This window comes from Dissoconium aciculare (assembly GCF_010015565.1).
Source record: "Dissoconium aciculare CBS 342.82 unplaced genomic scaffold K489scaffold_9, whole genome shotgun sequence".
In the NCBI taxonomy this organism is placed as follows: Eukaryota; Fungi; Ascomycota; class Dothideomycetes; order Mycosphaerellales; family Dissoconiaceae; genus Dissoconium; species Dissoconium aciculare.
Genome location: NW_022984959.1, coordinates 177,482 through 202,315, shown reverse-complemented (window position 1 = coordinate 202,315; position 24,834 = coordinate 177,482). Strand labels below are relative to the sequence as shown.

The 24,834-nt window shown below is 54.5% G+C and overlaps 10 protein-coding genes across 10 annotated transcripts; 7 read left to right on the top strand and 3 right to left on the bottom strand.

Annotated features, from left to right (window-relative positions):
- Positions 1-416: 416 nt before the first annotated feature.
- On the bottom strand, positions 417-3,480 carry K489DRAFT_402768 (DUF1604-domain-containing protein). Its single transcript, XM_033607061.1, has 2 exons — positions 2,864-3,480; positions 417-2,751 (listed from the first exon to the last, which is right to left on the bottom strand). The coding sequence occupies exons 1-2, from the start codon at positions 3,076-3,078 to the stop codon at positions 675-677; spliced, it is 2,292 nt and encodes a 763-aa protein (XP_033457979.1). The 5' UTR covers positions 3,079-3,480; the 3' UTR covers positions 417-674.
- Positions 3,481-6,089: 2,609 nt separating this feature from the next.
- On the top strand, positions 6,090-8,824 carry K489DRAFT_411360 (uncharacterized protein; the record flags this gene model as incomplete). The annotated part of the gene is made up of 3 exons (XM_033607796.1): positions 6,090-6,414; positions 6,526-8,165; positions 8,225-8,824. The coding sequence occupies 3 exons, from the start codon at positions 6,090-6,092 to the stop codon at positions 8,822-8,824; spliced, it is 2,565 nt and encodes an 854-aa protein (XP_033457978.1).
- K489DRAFT_260982 (uncharacterized protein) lies at positions 8,615-9,807 on the top strand. Its single transcript, XM_033600046.1, has 3 exons — positions 8,615-8,991; positions 9,066-9,458; positions 9,593-9,807. Exons 1-3 carry the CDS (start codon positions 8,989-8,991, stop codon positions 9,719-9,721), a joined length of 525 nt encoding a protein of 174 aa, XP_033457977.1. The 5' UTR covers positions 8,615-8,988; the 3' UTR covers positions 9,722-9,807.
- Positions 9,808-10,136: 329 nt separating this feature from the next.
- K489DRAFT_371904 (uncharacterized protein) lies at positions 10,137-10,954 on the bottom strand (the record flags this gene model as incomplete). The annotated part of the gene is made up of 4 exons (XM_033603276.1): positions 10,137-10,217; positions 10,255-10,292; positions 10,313-10,512; positions 10,824-10,954. 4 exons carry the CDS (start codon positions 10,952-10,954, stop codon positions 10,137-10,139), a joined length of 450 nt encoding a protein of 149 aa, XP_033457976.1.
- Positions 10,955-12,854: 1,900 nt separating this feature from the next.
- Positions 12,855-14,974, top strand: K489DRAFT_381983 (uncharacterized protein). The gene is made up of 3 exons (XM_033605259.1): positions 12,855-13,376; positions 13,507-14,576; positions 14,644-14,974. Exons 1-3 carry the CDS (start codon positions 13,266-13,268, stop codon positions 14,708-14,710), a joined length of 1,248 nt encoding a protein of 415 aa, XP_033457975.1. The 5' UTR covers positions 12,855-13,265; the 3' UTR covers positions 14,711-14,974.
- A 283-nt stretch (positions 14,975-15,257) lies between these two features.
- On the top strand, positions 15,258-16,949 carry K489DRAFT_323028 (amidase signature enzyme; the record flags this gene model as incomplete). Its single annotated transcript, XM_033601670.1, has 2 exons — positions 15,258-16,776; positions 16,837-16,949. The coding sequence occupies 2 exons, from the start codon at positions 15,258-15,260 to the stop codon at positions 16,947-16,949; spliced, it is 1,632 nt and encodes a 543-aa protein (XP_033457974.1).
- Positions 16,950-17,554: 605 nt separating this feature from the next.
- Positions 17,555-18,978, bottom strand: K489DRAFT_411357 (uncharacterized protein; the record flags this gene model as incomplete). The annotated part of the gene is made up of 2 exons (XM_033607795.1): positions 17,555-18,637; positions 18,709-18,978. 2 exons carry the CDS (start codon positions 18,976-18,978, stop codon positions 17,555-17,557), a joined length of 1,353 nt encoding a protein of 450 aa, XP_033457973.1.
- A 2,551-nt stretch (positions 18,979-21,529) lies between these two features.
- Positions 21,530-22,580, top strand: K489DRAFT_426866 (uncharacterized protein; the record flags this gene model as incomplete). Its single annotated transcript, XM_033608291.1, has 1 exon — positions 21,530-22,580. A coding segment is annotated over one exon (720 nt), but the record flags the coding sequence as incomplete, so codon positions are not given.
- K489DRAFT_260877 (uncharacterized protein) lies at positions 22,101-22,920 on the top strand. Its single transcript, XM_033600043.1, has one exon. The coding sequence runs from the start codon at positions 22,286-22,288 to the stop codon at positions 22,820-22,822; it is 537 nt and encodes a 178-aa protein (XP_033457971.1). The 5' UTR covers positions 22,101-22,285; the 3' UTR covers positions 22,823-22,920.
- Positions 22,921-22,989: 69 nt separating this feature from the next.
- K489DRAFT_411356 (uncharacterized protein) lies at positions 22,990-24,833 on the top strand (the record flags this gene model as incomplete). The annotated part of the gene is made up of 2 exons (XM_033607794.1): positions 22,990-23,353; positions 23,461-24,833. 2 exons carry the CDS (start codon positions 22,990-22,992, stop codon positions 24,831-24,833), a joined length of 1,737 nt encoding a protein of 578 aa, XP_033457970.1.
- Position 24,834: the final 1 nt, after the last annotated feature.

Here is a 24,834-nt window from a genome sequence, read left to right as displayed (position 1 = left end):
GACCTGATGCATGATTGGGTTCCACTTGTGGGTTTCTTGGCTGCTGCTGGCCGGCCTGTTCGAACAGTCCGGATGCAGAGCCCTTGCCGAGGGTGGTGAAAGGCGATTGAATGGTTTGTACTTATGATTGGAATGCTGATGTGAGAGTTTCGAGCCAAATGTATATCGAGACCGTTAATGCGAAAAATGAGACTTGTGATCGGGAGGAAATGTCACGATGACTTCCTTGAATGGAAGGAAGCTCAAGAGCCTCACATGTACAGAGTATATTGGACGGACAGTTGCGGTTTAGCTGTGTGTGCTCCGCTCCACCTGCCCTGCGAAGTATTATTACGGACCGAAACCGGGGCTCGCAGCATTTCGCGACCCTAGGTGATTTAACCCCAAATATAACCCTATCGGTGATACGATCCAATGTTCCTATGAAGAACTGTGTGACTGGGACGACCTATTGTTAGTCCTGCTAGTGCTCGAAATAACAGACAGAACACCTGGTGGATGTGCTGATACAATGCGAGTCGTCCTTTGGTTGATCTGGGTGCGAGATGTACACGTTACCGATAGCACATGACATCTTGAATTATAGTAGTCGTTCATTTTGGGCACAATCAATGACCGTACTCACGGTGAGAGTTACGCATGTCATTCAACTGTTGACATTGAACTTCACGCTATCAATTATCGTCATCGCTATGCCCGAAAATCGCCCGATACAACGCCTCATCAGGTTTCTCCTTCTCCAAAGCCTCATTCAGCTCGGGATTGACCTCCGCCCGAGCCTCCGATACCGCATCGATTGCATGCATCGGCAGGAGCTTCGGCGCAGGATCATGCCTAACGACTAAATCAGCTTCTCCAGCAACACCAGCTGGACTTGCTGATGATACAGCTGACTCCGTGACAGCGTTCCGAGCCTCCATCCTCTTCAGGTTTGCCTCAATCATGATCTTCTCCAGGGTCGCGCGGCCAACGAGTTCGAGACGCGCGACGGCAGCAGTGGCGGCTGTCTCCCCGGAATCAAAATCGGCACGTGAAGAATTGTGATGGGAGTTGTCGTCGCCGCCGCCACCACTGCCACCGCGAGCGCCCGGCATTTCAGGCCCAGCGTCCGGCGGTGGGCGGACACCGAATCGTTTACAGATCAGACGATTGGGGTAGAAACGGGCACGAGAGCGAGTTAGCGCACCGTGCATGCCCATCTGTGCGGCCTTCTCGGCGGGGTCGGCGTTGTCGTTAGCAGAGGCAGAATCAGCAGCACGATCGTCCTTTGAGTCTTGGGAGGTGGGAGGCGCCACGGTCGGATCCTGTACGGCAGCAGTAAATCGTTTCCCGAGAAGACCGGTGGCTGGCCGAAAGACTTCCGCCGCCGCGGCAAATTCGCGAAGCTCTTGGGCCCAGTCGTGGACAGAGAGCGTTGGCGGGCGAAAAGGTAGTGGGAGTGGTGGATCGTCCACCGAAGGCGGCGCCGCGGCACGCAGCTGTAGAAAGGCGCGGTATCGCGAACGCTTAGCTTCATCCTCGCCATAGGGCATCCAGCCCTTTTCGCCACGTGCTAGGGCACCCGCAGCAGTTGCACGACTGAGAGGCGGGACGAGAGACCACAAGCGTTCGAGCTCGTTTAATGGCTGGCCGGTAGAACTAGTGCTAGGCAGAGCTTCATTACCAGCGGCCGGTAGAGCATTATTTCCAGTCGCTGCAACGATGCGCGCACGATTTGCAGGGCTGAGGAAATCAAAGACAGATTTCCCGGGAAGGAGCTGCTCGCCAAGCAAGGCAGCTCGTGCGCGAGGATCGAGTGTTGATGCCCGCGCTACATCTTTGGTAGATCGGTAAGGGGTATTGTTAGTTGATGGGTTGATTGTGGTCGTCATTGTGGTATCGCGAGGTTGATGCGAAGATATCCATCCGGCTGGAACGGCAGGTGGCGCATAAGCTTCCAGTAACGAGGGAGATGCTGTGACTAGTGGACGCAGGGCAGGAATGAAACCACGTAGCGGTGGACGACCATCGTGGCACGTTCTTGAGGCTGTCTTGCGCGGTAGAGCCAGCAGCTTTGATGATCTCGAGGCATCCTCTTTCGTGGATTCCAAAACTTTCTTCTTCTTCTTCTTCTTCTTGTCGGCACCACCCACTGCTCGTGGCATGGTGATCCTCGGTCCGAATTCGTCTAGGTCGTCTTCATCGTCTCCCTTGACCCCACCAGCCCCGAGCCCAAATTTTCGCCTAGTAGGCTCGCGCCGTGGCTGCTGGACTGGCATGAGCTTAATCCTGCCGACTTCACCGTAGCCTATACCATGACGATCTGTCTTTCTCGCGAATGTAACCATAGGTACTTCTTGAGGTGCAAACAGATGCAGTTCTCCCGTTCGATCACCATCTGCGCGCCGCCGGACCATGGCACCGATGCCTTGGCCGGGACGCCATTTCATTCGGCGTAGCAGCTCGTAGCCTTTTCGCTCCGTCGTGGTGGCTGAAGGGGTATGGAATACCTGCGCGAAAAGACCGCTGTCTTCGTCGTTCGATGACTTGGCAGATATCCCAGCTGGGCCACCGAGACCCGCAAACGTATCGACTGTCTCGATTCGCTGTGATGCGTTGTGTTCGGCGAGATCTTCGTCATCCATGAAATCCTCAGGTCGTTGCGTAGACGGGGTCGTTTGCTGCTGTCCAGCATCTTTCACTCGATTTGTTCTTGATGATACGAAGGTTTTGGGAACAAAGCCTTCCTTGGATCCGACAGTATTGAAATAGCTGAGAGAGATCGCAGTGTTAGAACATCGACAGAAATCTCCACGAAGATATATGAACTATGGATATCACGCGACATAGAAGTGCGTTTGAACGTGGCAGGGTCGGGACCTACCCAGCACTATAACCTCCCGTGAAGGCGCCATGGAAGCGTTTCCTTCCGCGCTCATCGGTCACTTCTTGCTTCCACTCGGGCACAAAACTGCCATCGTCGCGGGCGTTGGGTTCGTAAGGCGGCAAAGGGGTGCCGTAGAGGACGTATGGAGCATGCGGCGGAGGAGCGTCGTTCGGGTTGGCCTCGTAAGCCGCCCTAGAGCGCTTTGTTGACATGAGTTTAGATCTTCTGTTGAACTCGAGACAGCATTTGGTAAAGTTCGGGTTATTATGGGAGTGACAGTTCGAGCCGGCTTACCTTATTGTTGACTTGATGAGATTGATCGCGACATTATCTCAACCGGCTGTTTTGCGAGCTTCAAATTTGATAATGTCCCAGAAGCGTGGATGTCGAAATGTATCTCTGTGAAGGAACAGAAATTTGGAATATGTAAGTACGAAGAGCAGTAAAGGAGTGAGACGTTCTCCCTCCAGTTTGTAATAACAATGGATATGCAGCACTCCAGCATTCATAGATGCCTAAGTGATGATGGAAGAAGTGCGGACCGTTCAGCGGAGATGCCGTTCGCTTTGAGAGCTGCTCCAATTATCGGTCAAATCGGGCGGGGCTCTCCGACAAATTAACAAAAACGATATCTCATTAGACCCTGTCCAGACGGGATGCAATAATGGCATAATGTACAATAGTAATAGACAAGCGGATGGCACTAGTTATCAGCGGGAATCGGTATGTGACGAGTCATCGGGATGCCCGGTCCGATTTGACCGATGCCTGTACATACAGTATGTTATGGTGCCGCCGTGTTGCAATGCAGTCCATCGATGGAATTTCGCCTCGATTCAACGTTATCGTTGATAAACTGGAGGACACTTGTAGCACTCCTCTAGACGTGTAGAATGTACGAAATACCAGTATATTAATCGTCCGCAAATTCAATGCAGCCCAGGCTGCCTGAAGCATGTATTGTACGCAGAGTGCACTTGTTGTATTCGTGTCTAACCCACTAGGACAATGAAAAACTATGTTGGATGCGACTTGTCTATGCCAACCAGCTTGTCGTAATGGAGAATATACGACTGTCCCCAAGATCGGGTCTGTGCTGGAAGATTCATCATCGGCTTCAACACTCGCCAAAATCAATGCGTCTGAGGGATTAAGGGATGATCCACTCTTCACATGATGAACAATATACTGTACTTCACGTTTCCCGTTGCAGACGTTGCTCACGGGAGAGGTTCTACGCCAGACGAAGAAGGAAAGACAAGTTTGAGGGTAGTGTGTTTGTAGATTTGAGATATAGGATCACGCATAGTAAACACGGAAGGAGTACCGGTTAAATAGGGCGAAATCCGTAACCACAGATAAATCTGTGTGACGGTATATGACACGGGATGGCACTGTGCGAACACGTCAGCTTGGTTCCAAGACGCTTGCTCAATTGCGAGTACGAAGTGTGTATTCTCGGAGAGAATGTAGAGGTGAATATGGCTGAAATCAGACATCCAAGGAAGATTGCGCCCTCATTGCATGCGTCGACTTAAAGGTTCGTGCGACGCTAGAGTGGAAACTGCGAATGTGGTATGGTTTTCATCATGTAGCCGTGGGTGTGGGGATAGTGGAAAAAATTGGAGAGGCTTTTGTGAGCTTGCATAGATTGCACCGACTGACCTTTGAAGCGACAAGGCCTCTCGTGTTCAATCACGCTTGCAATTGAACAGAGAGGCGTCTGCGCTGAGCACAGAAGCAGCCTTTACTACAAGGGCTGCTAGATGTTGATGAACCAACTTGGTACGGGGTGCTACTGTCGTCGTCAATGCTTCACCTATCTGCAAGTCTTGAAGCTTGGTCAGTACAAATTTCTTGCCAGGGAGGGCTGTGGTAAGAGGAAGGGCAAAAAGCTAAGCTCGAAGTCATGCAGAATTTACTGGCTAGTATACATCCACCCTGCGAAAGGTGGACGAACAGAGAGCTTCCTCATGGTCGAATCGGTTGGAAAAGAAGAGAAATGGTTTTAATCATTCGACGAGTGGTGGAAGGAAGAGAATGCGAGTCAGATCGGTGCAGAGATGACGAACCTATTACTACCGATCCAAGTGACGTCGTAGACGTGAGATGATGGTTTGTTGTTGTCGCTGGGAGAAGTCGACAGTGTTGGTTGTTGTATGTAGATGTGAGGTCGAAATGAACAACGAAAAATTTGAGGATGATGGATATCAGCACAGATTAGACGGACGCTAGGAGCTCCGCGCTGGACGGAGCGGGCCGTTAATATTGTCCCTCGAGCCTTAGGCAGACCGTGACAGCAATTGCTGGGTAGAATGACCAGAAGGCACCTGCACCTTCAGTACCTACTAGGTACATACAGTAGGTAGGGCCGAGATTCTATAGCCTCCACCTTCCGGCGTACAGGGAGGGAATAATTGCAAATCCGGTGGCTGTAGCAATAGTAACACGAGGCGTAATATGTAGTACAACTTACCGGCAGTTTGGATCGCCCTTTCCGTTTCCCTCTTCCTCTGTGTCCGCTGTCTTCTTGCTCTCTAGCGAAGAACAAGGCCCGCACTACATTCCACCATCATTCTCGCCAACCAACAACAACACTCCTCAGCGCCACCTGCGACGTCGCGTCGACTCCTACTTTACATTATACATCGGGCAATCTCTTCCCAGCGGTCCGCAGACACGTTGATTGAGACGGTTGCGTCCCGTCTGGACGAGGCCCGCCCGCGACAAAACGCCCGCTGCTGACTGCGACGGCACTGGCAGGGCTCGCGCGACCGGGTCGGGCACTTGACGATCACTGCTTCGAGGGAACACACACACACAACACCTCCCTCATCCATGTTGTTGTCGGCCGCGTAGACCGGTGAACACACGCACCTCGTTCTCGCGCATATTTTCCTGTCTGCACGATACATCGCATTGCGAAGGCCTCCTCGCCGGCTTCATTCCATCGATTCGGCAGCCGTGGCTCACGAAGCATTCCGCTTAGCGGGAGCACGTGTTGGCTCACAACATCACAACACCATCAATACAGGCACCATTCCGATACATGTACATTTCAGTCACCATACTACCGCCGTCTCTTCATAATTACCACCACCAACCTCTCGGCCTGAATCGCAGAATCGACTCTCCGTCTCCGTCCCAGATCGAGCCGAGGCTCCGCTGTCGAATCAATTATTTGTCGCGTAAAATTACTTCTTGATAGGATTACAACAGCAAGATGATGGCGGCATACCAGCCGACGCCTGGTGTGGGTGGCCACCCAGGTCTTCCTCACGGCCACCCGACCATGCCACCAAATCCTGGACAGCATATGGGACAACCGATGCAGATGCACCCAAGCGTGACAGGCGCGCCCCATGTCACACAACCAGGAGCCATGATGGCGATGCAGCCTGGTGTAAATGGAATGGGTCCTGGTGGAATGGGACCGCAACACCCTGGCCAAATGGCGATGCAAGCACAAATGGCGCAGACCATGCAGAATGCGCAGCTAGGCCAATTGACTGCCCAGCAGATGCACCAGGCCCAGCAGTTTGCTCAAAGTAAGTGATCACCTAGGCGAGCGAAATGTGAAACACCTCGCGCGCATTCTACACTTGCGGTATCTTCCAACGCGCGTATATTGGCTAGCATGACTAACATATAGCACTTAGTGGGGATGAACGGTCAACCGACCTTACAACAACAACAGCAGCAACAAATGATTCTTGCTGCACGGCGACAACAGATGATGCAGGCTGCTAATGGAATGACTCTACCACAAGGAGTTTCACCACAGCACATGCTGCAGTTGCAAGCGCAAGCGCAGGCACAGGCGCAGCAGCAGCATGGTGCTATTGGCTTAGCTCCCCATCTACATGCTCAGATGCAACGTCAGCAGCAACTGCTTGCTCAACAACAGGCTCAGCAACAGCATTCTCAACAACAGCAAGCGCAACAACAACAAGCGCAGCAGCAGCAGCAAGCCCAACAGCAAGTCCAGCAGCAGCAGGCTCAGCATCAGCAGCAGGCCCAGCAACAGCAAGTACAACAGCAGCAAGTGCAACAGCAACAACAAGTGCAACATCAACAAGCACATGCGCAACAACAACAGCAGCAGCAGCAAGCTCAGCTTCAACAAGCTCAACAAGCTGCTCAACAACAAGCACAGCAGCAGCTTCAACTACAGCAGCAGCAAGCTCAGGCCCAGCAGCAACAGGCTCAAGCGCAACAACAGCAGCAGGCGCAACAACAGCAGCAAGTGCAGCAACAACAAGCGCATGCCCAACAGCAGCAGCAGCAGCACCATTTGCAGCTTCAACAACAGCTTGCGATGCAGCATGCAAATTCTCAGCAGAGCAATCATAGTCAAGGAGGCCCTGCAGGTCAGACTCCTCAACAGAATACCCCTAATCAGATGCGGCCGCAATCTCGAACAGCAAACCCCACCGAACAAGCCGCTCACCCACAAACGCCTCAGCAGACTGGCCCGCAGGCTCCAACCCCAGTACAGCAAGCCACTCCTCAGGCACCGCAGCCTACCAATCAGCAATCAGCAGACCAAGCCCGTGTGCTGCAAGCTGCATACCGGCGAGCCCAGTTGCAACAGCAGCGGCAAGTCTCAGCGGGCGTACAACCCATGGGACAGCTCCAACAGTCTGGCTTAGTGGGTCTGTACATCCTGAAGTTGATGCAATTCAGCGACCAGTTGAGTAGCATTCAAGTCGCCGCAGGGAGGAATATCGAGGTTTGGTATAAGTTTGTGGAACGGCATTTCGCTCCCGACGCCTGTCTAATACACAGCTTTGACAACAACGAAGCCCTTGCAGGCAGGGCAAAGATCTTTGAAGTTTTCCGTGACAACGTTGCGAGGTATTTCTGGAACTACTTCGAGTCTGGCGCGCAATCTATGCGTCTGCATACGGAGCTTGCTCGGGAAACGACCTACAATGCCGGTACTCATCTTGTCCAGTGCTCTAACGCCATATTTACGACCATATATCCCAATGGGGTGCGCTCTGATATGACAGGTTCCCTGAAGGTCATCTTCGCTGCCGGTTCAGATCAGATCCAGTCTCTCTCGTTCCAAACGAGTACCTGTGAAGAATATATCTCCAGATCGCAAGTCGAGAAGGTGGTCAACGACTGGGAACCCACCCCATCCCTCAAATCTCCTGTCATGACGAAGGGCAAGTTGCCAAAGGCACAGCAGAAAAAAATGCAAGAACAGCAAGATCGGTTGAGCATGGAGCACTTTCCAAAATCAATCCAAGGAACATTGGGCGTTTGCTCACGAGTACAAAACTTCCTCGAGGTGAGCTTTCCTCCAATTTTCATTTGAGGGAGGACGATACACTAATAATTTGCACTTAGATAGCAGAGACTATGAGTGTCATGGCGGATATCATGTCATACTCGCAAGAACATAACATGCGCCCAGAGAAGGCAATCGATGCTCTCGCGGCTCAATACGAGATGGCTAATGTTGGAAACGATGTCGGTACCCCTCAAGGTCAGATGCAACAGCAACCGAACGGTATGCCTGTTGGCAACCGCACGCCGGCTATGGCAAATCGACAGATGCCGCCGAATGGCATGCCGGCCTTTGCCGCGTCTCCTGCGTTGTCCCACCTGAATCTACCTATGCAACCCAACGGCATGAACGGCTCGCCACATCTTGGTCACCCAGGTCTTCAAGGCGGCATGATGGGCAACTCTCACACCCCTTCCCCTCACCTCTCTAACATGGCTGCCCCTCCGATGATTCCGCAGCACAGCGCGCAAGGGACAAACAGCAGTACTGCTAGCGCGAACACGAGCCCGAACGCCACGAGTAACAACAATCACGCCAATAACACCTCCAACAAACGACGACGAAGCACGGTAAAGCACGAAGGTGATGATGTGCCCGAACCAACTGGCAACGCCAAAGTCAAGCCGAGTCCGCGCATGAGCAAGAAGCAAAGACCCTGATCTGGATGCTTGACTTGTGTCAGTCACCTCGAAAAACAGCTTCGTGAACAATCAGATTGGAGAGCCAAGGCCTCTACATCTAGCGCTTGTGACAGTGCATTTGAGCCCGCGAGGCGACACGTCCGCTATAATCTTGCACCTCCATTCGGCTGGGTGCGTGCGGAATGGTCGGAGTTTCCTCAGACCTAGCCTAACGCGCGACGAGGCTGACTCTCATCATTGCTTTTTGGAAGCGCCATAGCATCATCTGTTTGGCTCACGGTATGCCTTCCAGCCGACCTGTGCGGGCATTCCTATGGCCCAGATGCGGAGCACGCCACTACCACAGACCAGAAGGTCTGGCCAAGGAGAAGCACCAGTCCGCTCATATCGGGGTGTTTCTCCTGGTCTCCACACGTGGCCAGGGAAGAGACGTGTCATGGTTGTGACCTCCATACGAAAACACCGCTTTCAACCCTCGCTGGCGCCATTGCTGTGCCACTCTGGCAACATGAAATCCACGCGGGCTTATCCCTGTCGGAGAACTATGGCAGAAAGACGAAGATCAGCAAGACCGGCAATGACATCCTCTGCCGTATCACATCTTCAATATACCTCCATCAACAGGCCTGATCTGCTGTTGTCAATCCCGATCGTACCTTTATACATCCCTCTCACCATCCTCCTCATCCTCCTCGAAGCGCACCCGACCGCTCAATCCCTGTGCTTCATTCTCCATATTCTCTCCCATCTCCATACCTCCCCGTCTCTCCAAAGCTCATCTCATCTCATCTCATTACATGCGCGTTTCTCTTCTTATACACTGCGGCCGCCGGTATTGGATCAAGTGGCTTCTCGCCGATTTTTACTCTACTGCTCTGCTTTGCTTGTTTTTCCGCAACAAATACGGCCGGGTGATTTGGTAGTTTTTTTCCTTTTGGAATATTTGCGCTTTGCTATCTCTTGAATTTCCTTCACAAAAAGGGGCTATTTCGTCGAATCGCTTGCTGGCTTGGTTTATGCATGTCACTGTTTTGTTGTCGATACGGCTGTTCGTCTTTGGGCTGATTCGCCCGTGCGCTGATCGGTATGTCGGTCTGTCATGGTTTTGCTTGTTTGATGCGCGCGTGTCAGTCCTCTTTACAGGTCTCAGACCTCCGTTGCTTTTTGATCGTTGTCGTTGGTTTTTGTTGTCCGCTGCTACCCCGCAGACTCTTTCATACAGAGACAGACAAAAACGCAACACTTGATGTATGTATGATAAAATTCGACTTTGCTCCTCCTTCTGACCCTCGATCCTTCCTGATCCTACTCCTGTCACTTTATCGTCTGTCTATTTGGTGTTGTTTCTAGAACCGACTGCAAGTCCAGCAAACTCCTTCGCGTTGCGTGGTATACCTTCCCGCGCGGACACCTATCGCACATGAGCGCAGCCGTGCAGATGTACATACAACGACCCTACATTTAGCTTGAAACAGAACAATCACCACTTTGGACCAAAGAACACACAAATCTCCGGCATGACACTCTCGTCACTCATCAGAGGCAACCGCTCCTTGCACCAGCCACTACCAGCACCAGATTGATCGAACACGACTCGGGCTTTCCACATGTACTGCATGAGACAAAGTGTGAACGGGCCCACGGGTACATCGTGAGCAGCCTCATGACTACTAGGCAATTTAGACACGGATGCGGATGCACGATGTCTGCGGATTAGTGGAATACAGCACTACAATACTATACTCTTTGTTGAGGTATAACGTGCTAAGGTGGATGAGAACTTGTCTATGCTTTACCTGGAAAAGTACATCATGTATTCATTTACTCCGAACATTGCTTGCTATTTATTGATGTACTTGTTTCTTGCTTGCACTCATGTTGGATCTACCGAATCTCACACGAGGGTGGAAAGTATATCGTTCATTGACAGTATTTCCCGTCTCGGCGTGGCCCGCGTCGAATCGCCAACCTTGTCCCTCATCATCGACATGAGTCAACGTTGCTCACTCGAACTCACTGCTGGGAGAAGCCTTGTTTCGCATGACATGAGGCCTGCCTCGAGTGCTCCACGATCCTGGCCCTTCCCGAGTCGGCAGTCATATCCGAGACACTGGTGAGCACACGTACGTCTGTCACAGGTGCAAACATATTGATCCATTCTACATTCCACAGGTATATGTATTGGTCGAATCTCTTTCTCAGCCTGTTTGTTTCGGCTTTCACAACCGTGATGCTCCTGCAATTTCGTGAATCCTATTCCAATTGCTGGCTGGGTGGTCGCAAGGTGTTCCCGATCTGGAAAGATGCGCTGATCTCCCATCCCGCGCTAGCTCGAAACTCTAATGTGAAATGCCTCTCTCTCTCACTCTCTCAACAAGCATTGAAATGCATGTCCGATGTATGGAACGATGTGTACCGTACATGACAGAAATGACGAGATGAAGAAGTTGGTTTGTCTCGTCGGCCATAGTTGAGAGCATCGTGTACATGGTGTCTCTCTCTCTCCGGTCACGAAGTAGAACGCCTTTCAATGCCTAGCGGATCGGAAACACGTGGAGAAGACGCTACAGTAAAATACATCGGTGAACATGAACTCGGGCTCAACCGGCGAGATAGTCCTGACATCTCTTTCATTTTCCAGGTTGGCACAACAGACGTGATCTCCAGATTATGGCCGGCTCGACATGCTTCATCGAGTTGTGGGGAACCTGTTGCGAAGATGGGGAACATAATGCGGCTGTCACATGTGGTCCAAAGAGCGTGAAATTAAAAATGCCGAGGGACAACCCTTCAGGGCTCGTCCTCCCGATCAGACAGATCTCTGTTGCATCATCCCTAACTCGGATGACATTCTTGGGGAGCGACCGTGAAGCAGGTGCATTTGAAAATACAGTATTACCCCAGTCATTATGATGACAAGGCAGACAAGGTGGAGAGGAGGCCGTCCGTCTTTTCGAGCCCTGCCATCTCTCTGTTCCGGCGGAGGAGGAAATTTTGGGAGAAGCGGAGAATGCTTGTTCCAATGGCTGTAGTCGCTATAGTCGCCTGGTTTGTTCCGCTCGTTTTCGTCTCGCAGACGATCATGTTTTGGCCGTCGGCAAGCCGCCCTCGTTGTCTGCTCCGCACGACTTTGCGAGGAACAGTGCCCGATGGAAAGCCATAGCCCTGGAGGTCTTTCTCCCGCAGTGGTTACTTGATGAGGTTTCTCTTGATTGACTCTGGTATGATGACAAAGACGAAGACAGCGGCACTTCGTTCTGGCTCACGGACTCTACAATGCTAAGACGAATGCTGCATACAAACTATGCCTTTGGAATGGACTGGCACGTGAATGGCACCAATGGCCTTGATGTCGGGGTTGGAACCGAGGCCGAGCGCGCGGAACACGGATACCTTGAGAGCCGGGTTGTTGCCATGCACCATTATCGAATACATTCACCTCATACATGTACTTCGTTTCATCGTCTTGCAGACCCCGTTACATGATGCTTCTGGTAGTCGTCGTGGTTTTGGGGTTCTAAGCCATGTGTGGTTGGCTAAGCACTTGGGTAACTGGACAATGCAAAATCAAGCAGGGTGGGCATCGATCGAATCCACGAATTTGGTCTCCACCCGGTGAAGTGCAGACAACTTGCCGACAAACGACTGGCCCGCTGATCAGTGTTGCCCGTCAAACCACACACACGCGTGCAGCATCATGATCAGTCAGGTTATGATCAGTGCTACCTCCGAGGAGAACAAAGGTGTTATGCTCAATTTTCAAGATGTTCTGTCCTGCAATCATCTCCAATATTTATCCAACGACACACAACCTCAGACAGAGCGATCAGCGTCTGAACTTCGTCATAGATGAGATTGGGACAGAACAAAAAGTCGACCATCGACTTTTTAAGCTTTCGAGGGAACGGATTGTGAGCGATCTAGGTTCACGCCAAATTCGGTACCTTGGACTAATCCGCATTGGAAGAAGATCGTTCGTCTGAACTTCTCCCACAGCCATCATTTCCTCCCCAGCTTCCGCTGTCTGATTTGCAATTCTGCATGAACAGAACTCCGAGGTTCTCGGCAGCGAGCTAAAACTCATGGACAACGTCTCTCACACCCTCTTTTTCCCCCCCAAAGCATTTGCCAGTCTGAGTTGTTGCGCAGTAGTACGTACCGTTGGCCATCTCATCTGGTCATGAAGCCTGCATCAAAACCTTCTCATGGTGGGTATACGGCGGAATGTGTGCATCATCGTCAAGGATGACCGGGATGGCGTCGATGAATGCTGAATTTGCGGTGGAGACGATCAGACCAGCGCATAGTCCAGCACCTCAACGAGGTTGTTGGCCATGTGCTGTTTCCCGCTTGCAAAGGTATATAGTCAACGGGCCCTGCTCGAGCGTGCGGTGACTTCCCTCGTCCCTGCAAACCATCTCACAACCTCAAATTCCTCGTCCATCCTCCACGAGTAATCATGGTTCGCACCTCCATCGCCGCCCTTGTGGGCTCTGTCGCCGCTGTCCTCGCAGCCAACCAGCCCCCGGCTGTTCCTGAGAATGCCCAGATCGGCAAGCTCGCCTTCCCGGTAAGTTGCATCCCGATGGAGTCTTCCTGTCATGAGCAAGAGAAACGGACTTGGGAATGGGAGATGTCTCAAGGGGGATCCATGTTTTTGGGCCAGCCAGTGGAATACTAACAAGTTCTTTCCTGTCCAGGTCACCTGCAACCTTCTCGGCTTCCTCCCGCAGACCTTCAAGACCGTCTTCACTGCCACTGCCCCCGTCTTCGGTGGCTCCGGCCAGCAGATCTACTACACCGATGTCGTCGGCAACATCGAGATCCCCTCGTACATTGTCAACCTTGCACCTCTCGTCGGTGCTACTCAGGCCCAGGCCAACGTCACTGTCAACCTCCGCTTGACCAACGCCTCCCCATCCACCCTCCAGATCTACAAGGCCACCATCAACAACGTCCGTTTCCCTGCCGGCGGCGCCGCCAACATCCGCATCCCTCAGGGCAGCGGTACTCTCCCCAACCTCGGACCCGTCACTCTCGGTGCTGCCAACGTCGCTCACCGCATCCTCCTCGGCCAGGTCACCGTCTTCATCGCTCTGCAGAACGATGCCGGCAAGACCGTCTTCGGCCCCCTCGCCGTGACCTGCGGTCAACAAGACGTTGACTTCATCATCGGTTCGGTCAACGTTGACAACTCCAAGGGCGCTGCCCTCGCTCCTCGCAATGGATTCGTCGCTGACCTGCCCGCCACCCCTAACCTCTTCCAATCCGGTGCCTTCCGTTTCCCGTACAGCTGCGACTTCGGTGCCGTCGGCAAGTACCCTCTCGACCTGGAGATCGTCGGAACCATCCCCTCCTACTTCAAGCCTGGCCAGCAATTCAACCTGGCCAACGCCCAGTCCTTCCTCCGCATCCCCACCAACCTCACCACCCTCGCCAAGAACGCCTTCCCGCAGGCCACCACCTTCCACACCTCCGTCTCTGAGTTTGAGATTCTTTTCACCGGCGCCAGCCCGGCCAACATTAACGTTGCTTCCACCAACACCATCGTGTCTGACGCTGCCATCCCCGCCAATGGCCAGCAGCTCATTGTTACGATCCCGGAGAACGGCTCTCTCACCGTCGGTCCCGTCACCGCCGGCTCGTCTGGCACCACCGGTATTTCCGTCGGTCAGGCCAAGGCCTCCATCGACGTCCGCGACGCCTCGGGTGCCACCCTCCTCACCCTGGCTGCCACTTGCAACGTCCCCGCTCCCCTCGAGCTCATTGGGTATGTCTCACATTTTGTCGTTCCAACATCGAAATCGAATCATTGCTGACTTGCTTTTCTCCTACAGTGTGACCATTTCTTCCAAGACCCCAGGCAACTACTCGCTCGGTGTCAACAACACTCCCTCTTCTTAGAGGGACTGTGGCTGATCCGGTGATGACTGTTTGTTATTTGGAGCAGCATTACGTCCGGCTTTCTTCGAGAAGTGCAGATCTGTTCGCATCGACATCTGAACGGGAAAATGATCGAGGAAGAAATGTGGAAATAGATGAAAAAGCAAATGTACATGATATTCACGTTAAATGAAGACAAGAATGCATGAGCTTCATGATGGCGCGGTCCCAGTTCTGGAGTATTGCTCGTCGCCGAATTTTGTTCGGAGTGATCACGATGTCCCTCCACGCCTGCGCAGATTTTCGCAGCGATGCATCCTGTCTCCATGAAGCAAAGTGTCAATTTTGTTCATCAACCAAGAATGCTGTAGAATAGACACTTCATGATCAACAATGTGCGCTATAAACCGTTGACGAGAGTTGTGAAGAGAGAAAGTGTGGAGCGACGTCAATGCTTCGACATGCATACGCGCGTGCCATCCATTTCCCGCTCGTTGCGACTGTAGTTCCACATCACCACTGCACATCTTCATCATCCGCTTTCCATTAGAAACGACCCGACCATGTGATGCGCCATCTAACACGCCTCCGTCGCGACCAACTTCATCGCATCGTCTCCACCCGGACGAGATTGCTTCATACTCAACAAGATGTGAATACTTATACTACATCGAGAGTGCCTCTCTCGTCCGATCAGACTCCCGCGGGAAGTGGAAACAGCAGAGACCCCCAGACCGACAATGTCAACAAGACTACCCGAACACTCTCCGGCCTCACCATCGGCATCAAGGACAACATCGTGACAAAGTCTCAACCCACCACCGCTGCCTCCCGCGCTCTCTCAGGCTATACCTCACCCTTCGATGCCACCGTTGTCAAGCTCCTCCAGAACCATGGCGCCCAACTCTTGCCTGGACTGAACATGGATGAATTCGGAATGGGCTCCCATTCCCAACATTCGCACCGCGGCCCTGTCCTGAGTCCGTTCAAACGCGACGACGTCTCCCTCTCGCCGGGAGGTAGCAGCGGCGGCAGCGCGGTGGCTGTCGCTCGAGGGGATTGCTGGGCCGCGTTGGGAACGGATACAGGTGGATCGGTGAGGCTACCTGCGGCATATACGGGCATCGTCGGCTTCAAGCCTTCGTATGGGAGGATTTCGAGATGGGGGGTGATTCCCTATGCGAATTCTCTAGACACGGTGGGGATCCTGGCGCGGAGCACGGAGGACGTCGGGAAGGTGTTCCGGTGTCTGGACGGGTACGATGAGAAGGACCCAACGTCTCTCTCGCCGAGCGTAAGGCGACGGATAGATTCCACAACACGTTCGCGTCCGCACCAGCACAAACAACAACAGAGCCGACCCCTACTCCGCATCGGAATCCCCCTGGAATACAACCTCGCCGAAATCAGCCCGGCCGTCCGCGCAACCTACCTCCACACCCTGACCCTCCTCCAGCAAGCAGGCCATACCCTCCACCCGGTTTCGCTCCCCACAACGCGCCTCGCCCTGTCCGCATACTACGTCCTCGCCCCGGCCGAAGCATCCTCCAACCTCGCCAAATACGACGGCATCCGCTACGGCCACCGCAGCAGCAACAACAGCGACAAGAACGACGCATCGCCATCACCATCACCATCATCACCACTCTACGCCCGCACCCGCGCCGAAGCTTTCGGCAGGGAAGTCCAACGCCGCATCCTCCTCGGCACATACACCCTCAGCGCGGACGCGCAGGAGAATTTCTTCCGCCAGGCGCAGCGCGTGCGGAGGTTGGTGCAGCGGGATTTCGACGGGGTGTTCGCAGCGGGGAATCCGCTTTCGCATGAATCCGGCGGGACCTCGACGTCGTCGTCGGCGTCGGGGGGGGTTTCTCGCGCCGACGACGCGGGCGGCGTTGATGGAGTCCGAGTGCATGTCCTCCTCGCCCCCACCGCGCCCACGCTGCCGCCCACGGTCGTGGAATTGCTCGGGAGAAGCCCCGTCGAGGAGTTCACGAACGATGTCCTGACTGTTCCGGCGAGTCTCGCGGGCTTGCCGGCGGTGAGTGTGCCGGTGCCGCTTGTGCGGGAGAAGAAAGCGGAGGGTGGTGGTGGTGGAGATGATGCTGCTTCTTCTTCTTCTTCTGTTGCCGCTGGAATCGCCGGAGAGCGGGATGTCCGGACCGTGGGATTGCAGATCCTGGGTCAGTTCGGTCAGGATGAGATGGTCCTTCAGGCGGCGGAGATGCTCGAGGGCCTTGTTGCTTCGCGGCAGCGGTGAACCGTGTATGATCTGTTGGCGGATCCTTTACATTTTTATCGTCCTTATTATCGTCAAGTCCTGGCGGAATTGGAAGATCAGAGGGGATAGATCCGTATGTATGACTACTGTAGACTCCAAGTGTGTTTTGGTCTGGAACAAAGAGAGCCGAGCCTTTTCACCACCGATCGAAACCCTTTCCCTCTTTCTTTCTTTCTCCCCCCTTTCTCTCTCTCTCTCTCTCTTTCTCTCTGGAGAAACCCCCGATTAGAGGATTTCTCCTCTGCGAGGAAGAGAGAAAGAAAAAAACTCCACCGAGCATGAAACACGGCTTGATTTTTTCCCTCGGAGACAACCTCTCTCTCATATGTGGAAGAAAGGTGGGAAAGAAAGTAGACGGATCCAGACGGCCGAGGTCTTCAAAGGCGCTCTCTCGCTCAATTCATCGCTTTACTATCTCATCTCATCTCAGTTAATCCCTTTCCTCCCGCCCCATCCAACCTTCGTCTGAAAGGCGATACGACTTTCGATCGATCTCGCTCTCCCCTCTCCCTTTCCCTTCCCATTCCCAATTTCAAGGAGAAATAACAACTACAACAACGACAACAACAACAATGCCTTCACCGTCACCTCCCTCCTCCCCCCGCCGCCGCCGCAGTCGCTCCGAGAAGGCTGCTACTCGCCGCGCTCTCCCCGACCTTCAAGTCCTCATCCGGGAGCCCGACCACCGAAGTCGCATTCGCTGTCGCATTCGCGGTCGGAGTCGCAGCCGCAGTCGTCGTCATACCAGTAACAGCAGCAGCGGCGGCAGCGGGCCGCCGCGAACTCTCCCGCCTGTGCGGCGCCGACGAGGAGGAGACCGCGATGTGGCTGCTCGCGCTCGTGCTCTGGCTCTCGCTGCGTTCCCGGGGCCCCGCCACGCCGCCGATGCCGATGCCCATGCCAGAGGGGGGATCGCCCCGTGCCGCCGCCGCCGCCGCGTCGACGGACGAGAGGCTGCTGTCGCGCCGCCGGCGGTCGCGGAGGGCGCGCTCCAGGGCCCGCACGCGTTGGCGCAGCGCGTCGTTCTCGGCCTTGACGATCTCCATCTCCGTGCGATAGGCGTGGCTCGACGGGTCGTGTTGCTGGTGGAGGAGCGGGATGTGGGTCGTGGATGACAGGGCTTGGTCGCGGGTGGCTGAGGAGGAGAAGGAGGGGCGGTTGGAGAGGAAGCCGCTGTTGTTGTTGTTGTTGTTGGTGTTGCGCATGTTGTCGAGGGAGCCGCGGGCCGGGGTCGATCGGCCGGAGGCGCTCATCGAGGGTTGCCGGCTGAGGGTCGTCGTCGTCGTTGTGGTCGGGTCGCCGGCGCCGTTGGCGGCCATGGCGCGGTCCATGGAGGCTTGGGAGACGCCGGAGAGGGCGAGGCCCGGGGAGTTGGCGGCGGAGTGGTGGTGTTGGCCGGCCGTGTTGGCCAGGCCGGTGGAGATGTTGGCGAGGGCGGGGGCGCCGCTGGCGGGCACATGGGCACTCCGGCCGGACACCGAGGAGGAAGATCGCGCGCGGCGCGAGGGGGTCGGGTGGGTGGCGCCGGTCATCTGATGGGTCGGGTTCGGGTCGGAGATGTCGACGGGTAGGATGGATTGGGAGGAGGTGGAGGAGTGGGAGGCATTGCTTGCCACCGAGGCCGTCTGCGCACGGAGGGCCGTGAGTTCACGGGTGAGGCGGTTGACCTATCGTGAGGGTTAGTTCGAGGTGATTCCTTTCTCAATGTAAATCCCTTCAAAGGACGACGACGACTCACCACCGCTTCTTGCTCCTTTTCGCATTCCAGGTATAATTCGGCGGCGGTGAGAGGGCGAGGATGCCTCAACGGCACCGTGGTGTAATCATCCCCGGCGATGAAGGAACTGCGATGGGTGCTGTACGACGACGTGGGCATGCCGGGCGGGAGCATGGAGGTGCGTCGTGAGGCGGTCGTCGAAGCGGGCCGCGAGTTCGGCTGTGAAACCCGCTCCGGTCGCGACGTTGACGAGGACGACATTGTGAGGGTGCTGAGGTCGGAAGGAGTCATGGTGGAAAGACGACGAGTCGCTTCGGACAGACACACAAGATTCAACGACGACAGGAGTTGTTCTTCGTTCGTCGTACGGCTGTGCCCGAGTGTCACGGGATTCCGAGGACAGCCTGGACGACGTGGGAGTGTAGTCGTGGTGATGATGGACGTGAGCGCAGATCCGCGTGCCTGTCGTTTTCCTTGGTGGTGAGTTGGTAGTTGCGTTATCTCCGCTGGATGGACGGCGGGGCGGAGCGGAGGAGATTTATGTTCAGCAGGAGGAGGAAGATGAGGAGGATTTTTCTTTGTCTAGGTATGTAGCAAACAAGGGATTTATTCTTCTTCTTCTTTTATTTCCCATCGTGGACCGAAGACCATCTTCGTATATACCGTAATTGTTATTGTTTTGCATTGTGTACAAGTGTCGCAACCATGGTAGAAGGTGTCAATCAGTCCAATGGTGAGAAAGATATCCATAGAACAGAGGGACAGCAGACCATGGTTGAAGCCCCGACATGACGACGCGCCCGAGGTGGGACCATCAATCAATCACCCATCAATCACCCATCAATCACCCATCAATCCATCCATCAATCCATGCATGGGCCCCTCCCTGGGCGCGCTGCTGACAGACACTGACCAACCAAGTCTCCGCCCGTGACAGACAGCGATCAACCAAGTCTCCGCCCGTGCGCGCGCGCCGCGTTTCAACCCTCGACTCGACGATTGTCCACTGCAGAGGAAAGCTTGGAAGCTGGACACACGTGTCCAACCCACATCTACCGTATCGATGGTTCAATCCAGCGCAGGAAACTCTCTCCCTCTCTGATGGCCACCATCGACGATGAGAAGAACATGAAGAGGAAGAAGAAGAAGAAGAAGAAGAAGAAGAAGATGATGATGAAGGGATCGCCCTGGTGCTGCTGGATGGTGACAAGCGCGGTACCCATTGCCGAGTGGTACTGTATGTATTATTACTGTTACTACAGAAGATAAAGCGCACATATCTGGTCTCAGACCTCCCTTCAGTCCCCGCTGATGGAAACCCGACTCTCACTCCCACGGGTCTGCCGCCATTGCCATGTGCCAGGGGTGTGAGGTCTCGAAATCGTCCGCTGAGCCTGGGATCCATTCCTCCCTTCGTTGTCGTCCGACGTGGATCCTGTCCTGTTCCCTCACGAACGAGATCCTGCAATTCGGAAGCAGCCTGAGGGAGCAAGGGCAGGAGGGTGGCGATCAAGTTTCCCATCTCGATTCGATGCGTGGTCGTTCGAATCGGGCGGTCTGGTACGGTAGACGCACACCCGCGTCGCAGGTTTCGCCTGGCAGCTTTGTTCGAACGACAGGGACGTGAGTGATGTGTGTGGTATGGCCGCCCTGACGGTCCTCCGGGGGACCATCACGCATATGCAAGATGAATCGCTCTCCGAAAGCCATCAATGATGAGGGCCGAGAGAGGGTTTTCGAGTATACCTAGCATGCCCATCACTTGGGATGGTGCAGACGGTGCCATACACTAGTGACCAGTGGACTGGTGATGTCAATGAGCTGTTGTCCACCACCACCACCACCACCGAAATCAACATCAATGGGGGACGGACCCCAAATCCCTCACCTGTAAATAACTGGAGTTGCAGGTCTTCTCATTACAGTAGAGATGTGTCCATGGAAAGCCTCTCTCCGTCATCACGGTTTCATCTTTTCCTGGCTAGGCATGATCTTCGCGCTTTCCCGACCCGCATGCGCCACTGTTTGAGCATTCGTCTCGAGACACACCGATCGCCCATCGCCAAACGTCCTACAAACCACCACCACAGCAATCCGTGTGGTGATACAAACGACCCAATATGAGCGTGATCGTCAAATGGGCCTCCCGAAAAGGACGCGATCATCGTTGTTATCGTCATCATCATCCGATCCGGCGCTTGGAGAGAGGGTCTTTTTTCTCGATCCATGCTAGCAGATGCTAATATATAGATAGATGTGGATATATAAATACATATATATGAAAATTAGCCTTCGTCGCTAGTAAATGAGATTCTTTTGTATGACTATGTACAATGAATTGTGTATGTATGTATGTTATGTATAACTTATGTATACATATATACCTAGGTGTATGTATTATATGTATATGTATGTAAACGCTGGAGGACATGCAGCATCTATCCGTCCTAATCCACCACGCGTACAATTTGTAAATATACATACATTTTATACCTCCAATCCAATGCATGCACATAAACAACACTGATCACCACTTCCCGACAGAGAGGCATGTGGCGCGGACATTGGAGAGGAGATGTCCTTTGACATTCCCTCCCGTTTGTTATTATTACCGTCAAGAGAGGGATTTTGTCCCTCGGTTGCGGCTGTGCGAAAATCCCTCCCTGTGTAGTCATAATCACTCAACCCACACTCGGTCCTGCTCGTTGTTTATTATACTGAGAGAGAGATAGAGAGATAGAGACAGAGAGACAGAGAGTCAGAGAGACATAGAGACATATGCAGAGAGACATGGCGACAGAGGCGAGGCCAACACTACTAATTTCCTTATTATAACCATGCCGTCCCCGATATCACACACTACTGCACGCTTGTTCCGCCCCTACTGCCCAAAAATAGAAAAGGCGGCAACAAACCCCCCCCCACCCCCCCCAAAATGCCTCACACTCACATCCAGCATCCTCGGGCTTTTTCGCCTGATCCCTCGATAATTTCCTCTTCTCATCTCGGATTGCGCATCGCTGACTGCCAATGCACACATACATGGGAGGCGAGGAGACAACTCGAACAGGACCCTAGCAATTCTTTCCACCATGTATGGACGGATGTCATCAATGGCGGAGAAGGTCCATGTGGTGGAACGGACAGGAATTCCTTCTCCCGATGGTGGGAAATCTGGCCGCGCGAGCTAGCCGGGCTGAAGCCGACATGTGTCCCCCCCACCACTAATAACCATGCCGCATGCACGCATGCACGACCACCAACCACCACCACAGCCCCAATCCCTTTGGCGGGTCGCTCCTCCTCCCTCGCCCTTTCGCGCCTCTTTCTCTCTCGCGCCCAAGGAGGAGGGAAGGGAGCGTGTTTCAGAATGATTGACGATCTAATCGAACACATGGCGCATGTAGGGGAAACAAAGAGAGAGACCGTCCTGTCCACCTGGGCAATTCTACAGCTGGCCAACAGCAAGCAGCAGCAGCAGCAGGTGGCATCGTCTCCTCTTCCTCGCGCGCGCCCAATGGATGGTCTCACCATTCTCATCCTCATCGAAGAAGAGACGTGACGGGAAAGCAGGCATTGATGGTGGTGCCCGTCAGGCATGCATTCCGTCAGAGTCAGTCAGTGCATTCCCTTTTCGCTATCTACAGTATCTATTAATTATCACCGCCCGTGTCTAGTGCGCGCGCGCGGACGGAGACGAAAGCATGTGGTGTGTGTGTGTCTGTGTGCGTGTGTGCAGGCGCCCGTCGATCCATCCATCTCCCTGCGCCAGACGATATTGCGTGGTCGCTTACACACGAACCTATTTCCCGGACACGCTTTCGCTATACTGGCTGGTCCATTAGGTTTCTTAGTTACTATGCGGCGCAGCAAGCAAGCAAGTCGAGTTCGTCAAACTCTCCAACACGCCGCAGCAGAAAGCCCGTCAGCCTCGTTTCCCTCACTCTCCCTCTCTTCCATTTTCCCTTGCTGCCAACTACCCTCTCCCTCTTGCATCTTCCCTGTGATACCCCGGACTCTGCATATCGTCTTTTTTTCCGCGATTCCAATATCGATCCTTGGTTGGTCTGTCTGTCTGTGTTTCCCGCGGATGTTGCTTCGAAATCGCATCCGGTCCTACACGACATTATCCTAGAAAGAAAAGGAAAAAGAAAAAAGAAAAAAGCTGAGGGGAACAGACCACTGTGTTTTGCGCCGGAAAAGCAACAAATAAGGTGCCCGCATCGAAAGCTCTCAATGAACCCCCGGTGGAATTAATCTTATTGGAACGACGCTTCTGCTGGACCGGGATTGTTTTTCAAAATGCTGGACTATCATTATCACTCGCGGGATGATGCCTCCAAACACGATGACGGGGAGATGCTCGCGGCGGCGGCGGAGGAGGATTACGAATTTGAAATTCTGCAACTCGTCGACTTCGAATACGATCCCGAGGATTCTTACTACGACGACGACGACGACGACGCGCTCGAACCGACCCGGAGACCCGATCTACGGAGAGATCTCCCCGATGAGATCCGGACCCGTCTGAACGGAGGGAAAGGCGAATCCCAACCGGACGTCCAAGGAATCCCGGGAAGCCCCGGTCCGATGACGACGACGGCGACGGCGACGTCGACTCCGATGACCTCGGCGGAACACACGGTCAAGACGGAAAAGATTGGAGGTCGGTCGTCTCTGTTTTCTCTTCTTTTCCCTTCTGGCACGCATCAGTCTGTGTGAATGTTTCGTTGTTGCGCGCGTGACAGAGTATTGATTTCTTGGGTTCTCTAGATCCACATGCCACCCCCACATCTACCACCGCCGCACTGTTGACGACCACATCGACGGGAATGTCGACTACGCTTACCTCATTGCCTACGGCTACTCCGACGACGTCGTTTGCCGCTGGAGCCCTTGTTGATAGCATTCATACGAGCTCAACCGGAATCGCCTTGCCAACCATTACCTTCAGCAATGATGCTGCATCGAACGCTCCAAAAACTATCACAATAGACACCCATCTGCCTACCCTGTTCGCGACAATGTCCTCGCCGACACCTGCACAGACGGCTGAAGCCGGCGCTGCTTCTAGCGCTTCTGCTGCCACGGCAAGCGATAGTGGAGGGCTCAGCCAAGGAGCGACGATCGGTATCGGCGTCGGAGTCGGCGTGGGTGCCGCACTGATCGCGATCCTCTTGACCGTGGCTATCCTCATGCGCCGTCGGAACCGCGAATCGAAAGGGACCGACGACGACATGAAGTACGAGCCTTCACGGCAGTTCGAATCCTCCATGAGCGGTATGACTGTGGCACCCATGCTCGCCAGCGCCCACGCCGATCGCATGTCATACGCCAAGGGCAACGCGATGCCCGTGTCGGTGACGAGCCTCCACTCACATTCGGGATCCGCCGACCGGGATAGCGGTCCCTACCGCGACGATGATTTCGACGACGACGCCCATCGCTTCGACGGCGGCGAAGGCGGCATGCACGTCGTGAATAACAACCCTCGTCACTCCGATCCCGCCTGGCCGCTCACCCCGGGCGTCATCACCATCCCTCCCGCCAACTACAAACCTCAACCTCAAATCCCACAGCAACAGCAACCGCAACCACCACCACAAACCGCACCACAACAACAACAGCAACAACAACCACCCTCCTCCCGCCTCTCAGCCCAATACGCCAACGCGCCCCTCCCCGCCCTCCCACCATCCGCCCACGCCCAAGACCAACCCCCGCAACAGCGGACCCCCCAACACCACCGCCTCTCCCAGATGACCACGAGCTCCGCCCTCGTCTCCCCGCTGACGCCGACCCCGTCGATCCTCGGCGGCGGCGGACTGACCCGCTCCAACACCATCGACAGCGACGCGCCGCCCCCGCCCGTGCCGCCGCTCCTCCCGATGCTCCGCATCCCCGCCACCCCGTCCCTCCAGCAGCAGCAGCAACATCCCCGCGGCGGCGGCGGCTCCTCCTCCGCGGACCCCGACGACGACGACGACCACCAGACCGAACGCACCCCCCTCGCGGGCGCCACGCCCATCCCGGACGTCAGCCCCACCGTGCGCCGGCCCTCCCCGGACCATTCGCCCGTCAGCCCGATCAGCCCCGTCAGCCAGATGAGCCGGCAGGTCAGCCGGGCCGGCGGCGGCGGCGATTGAT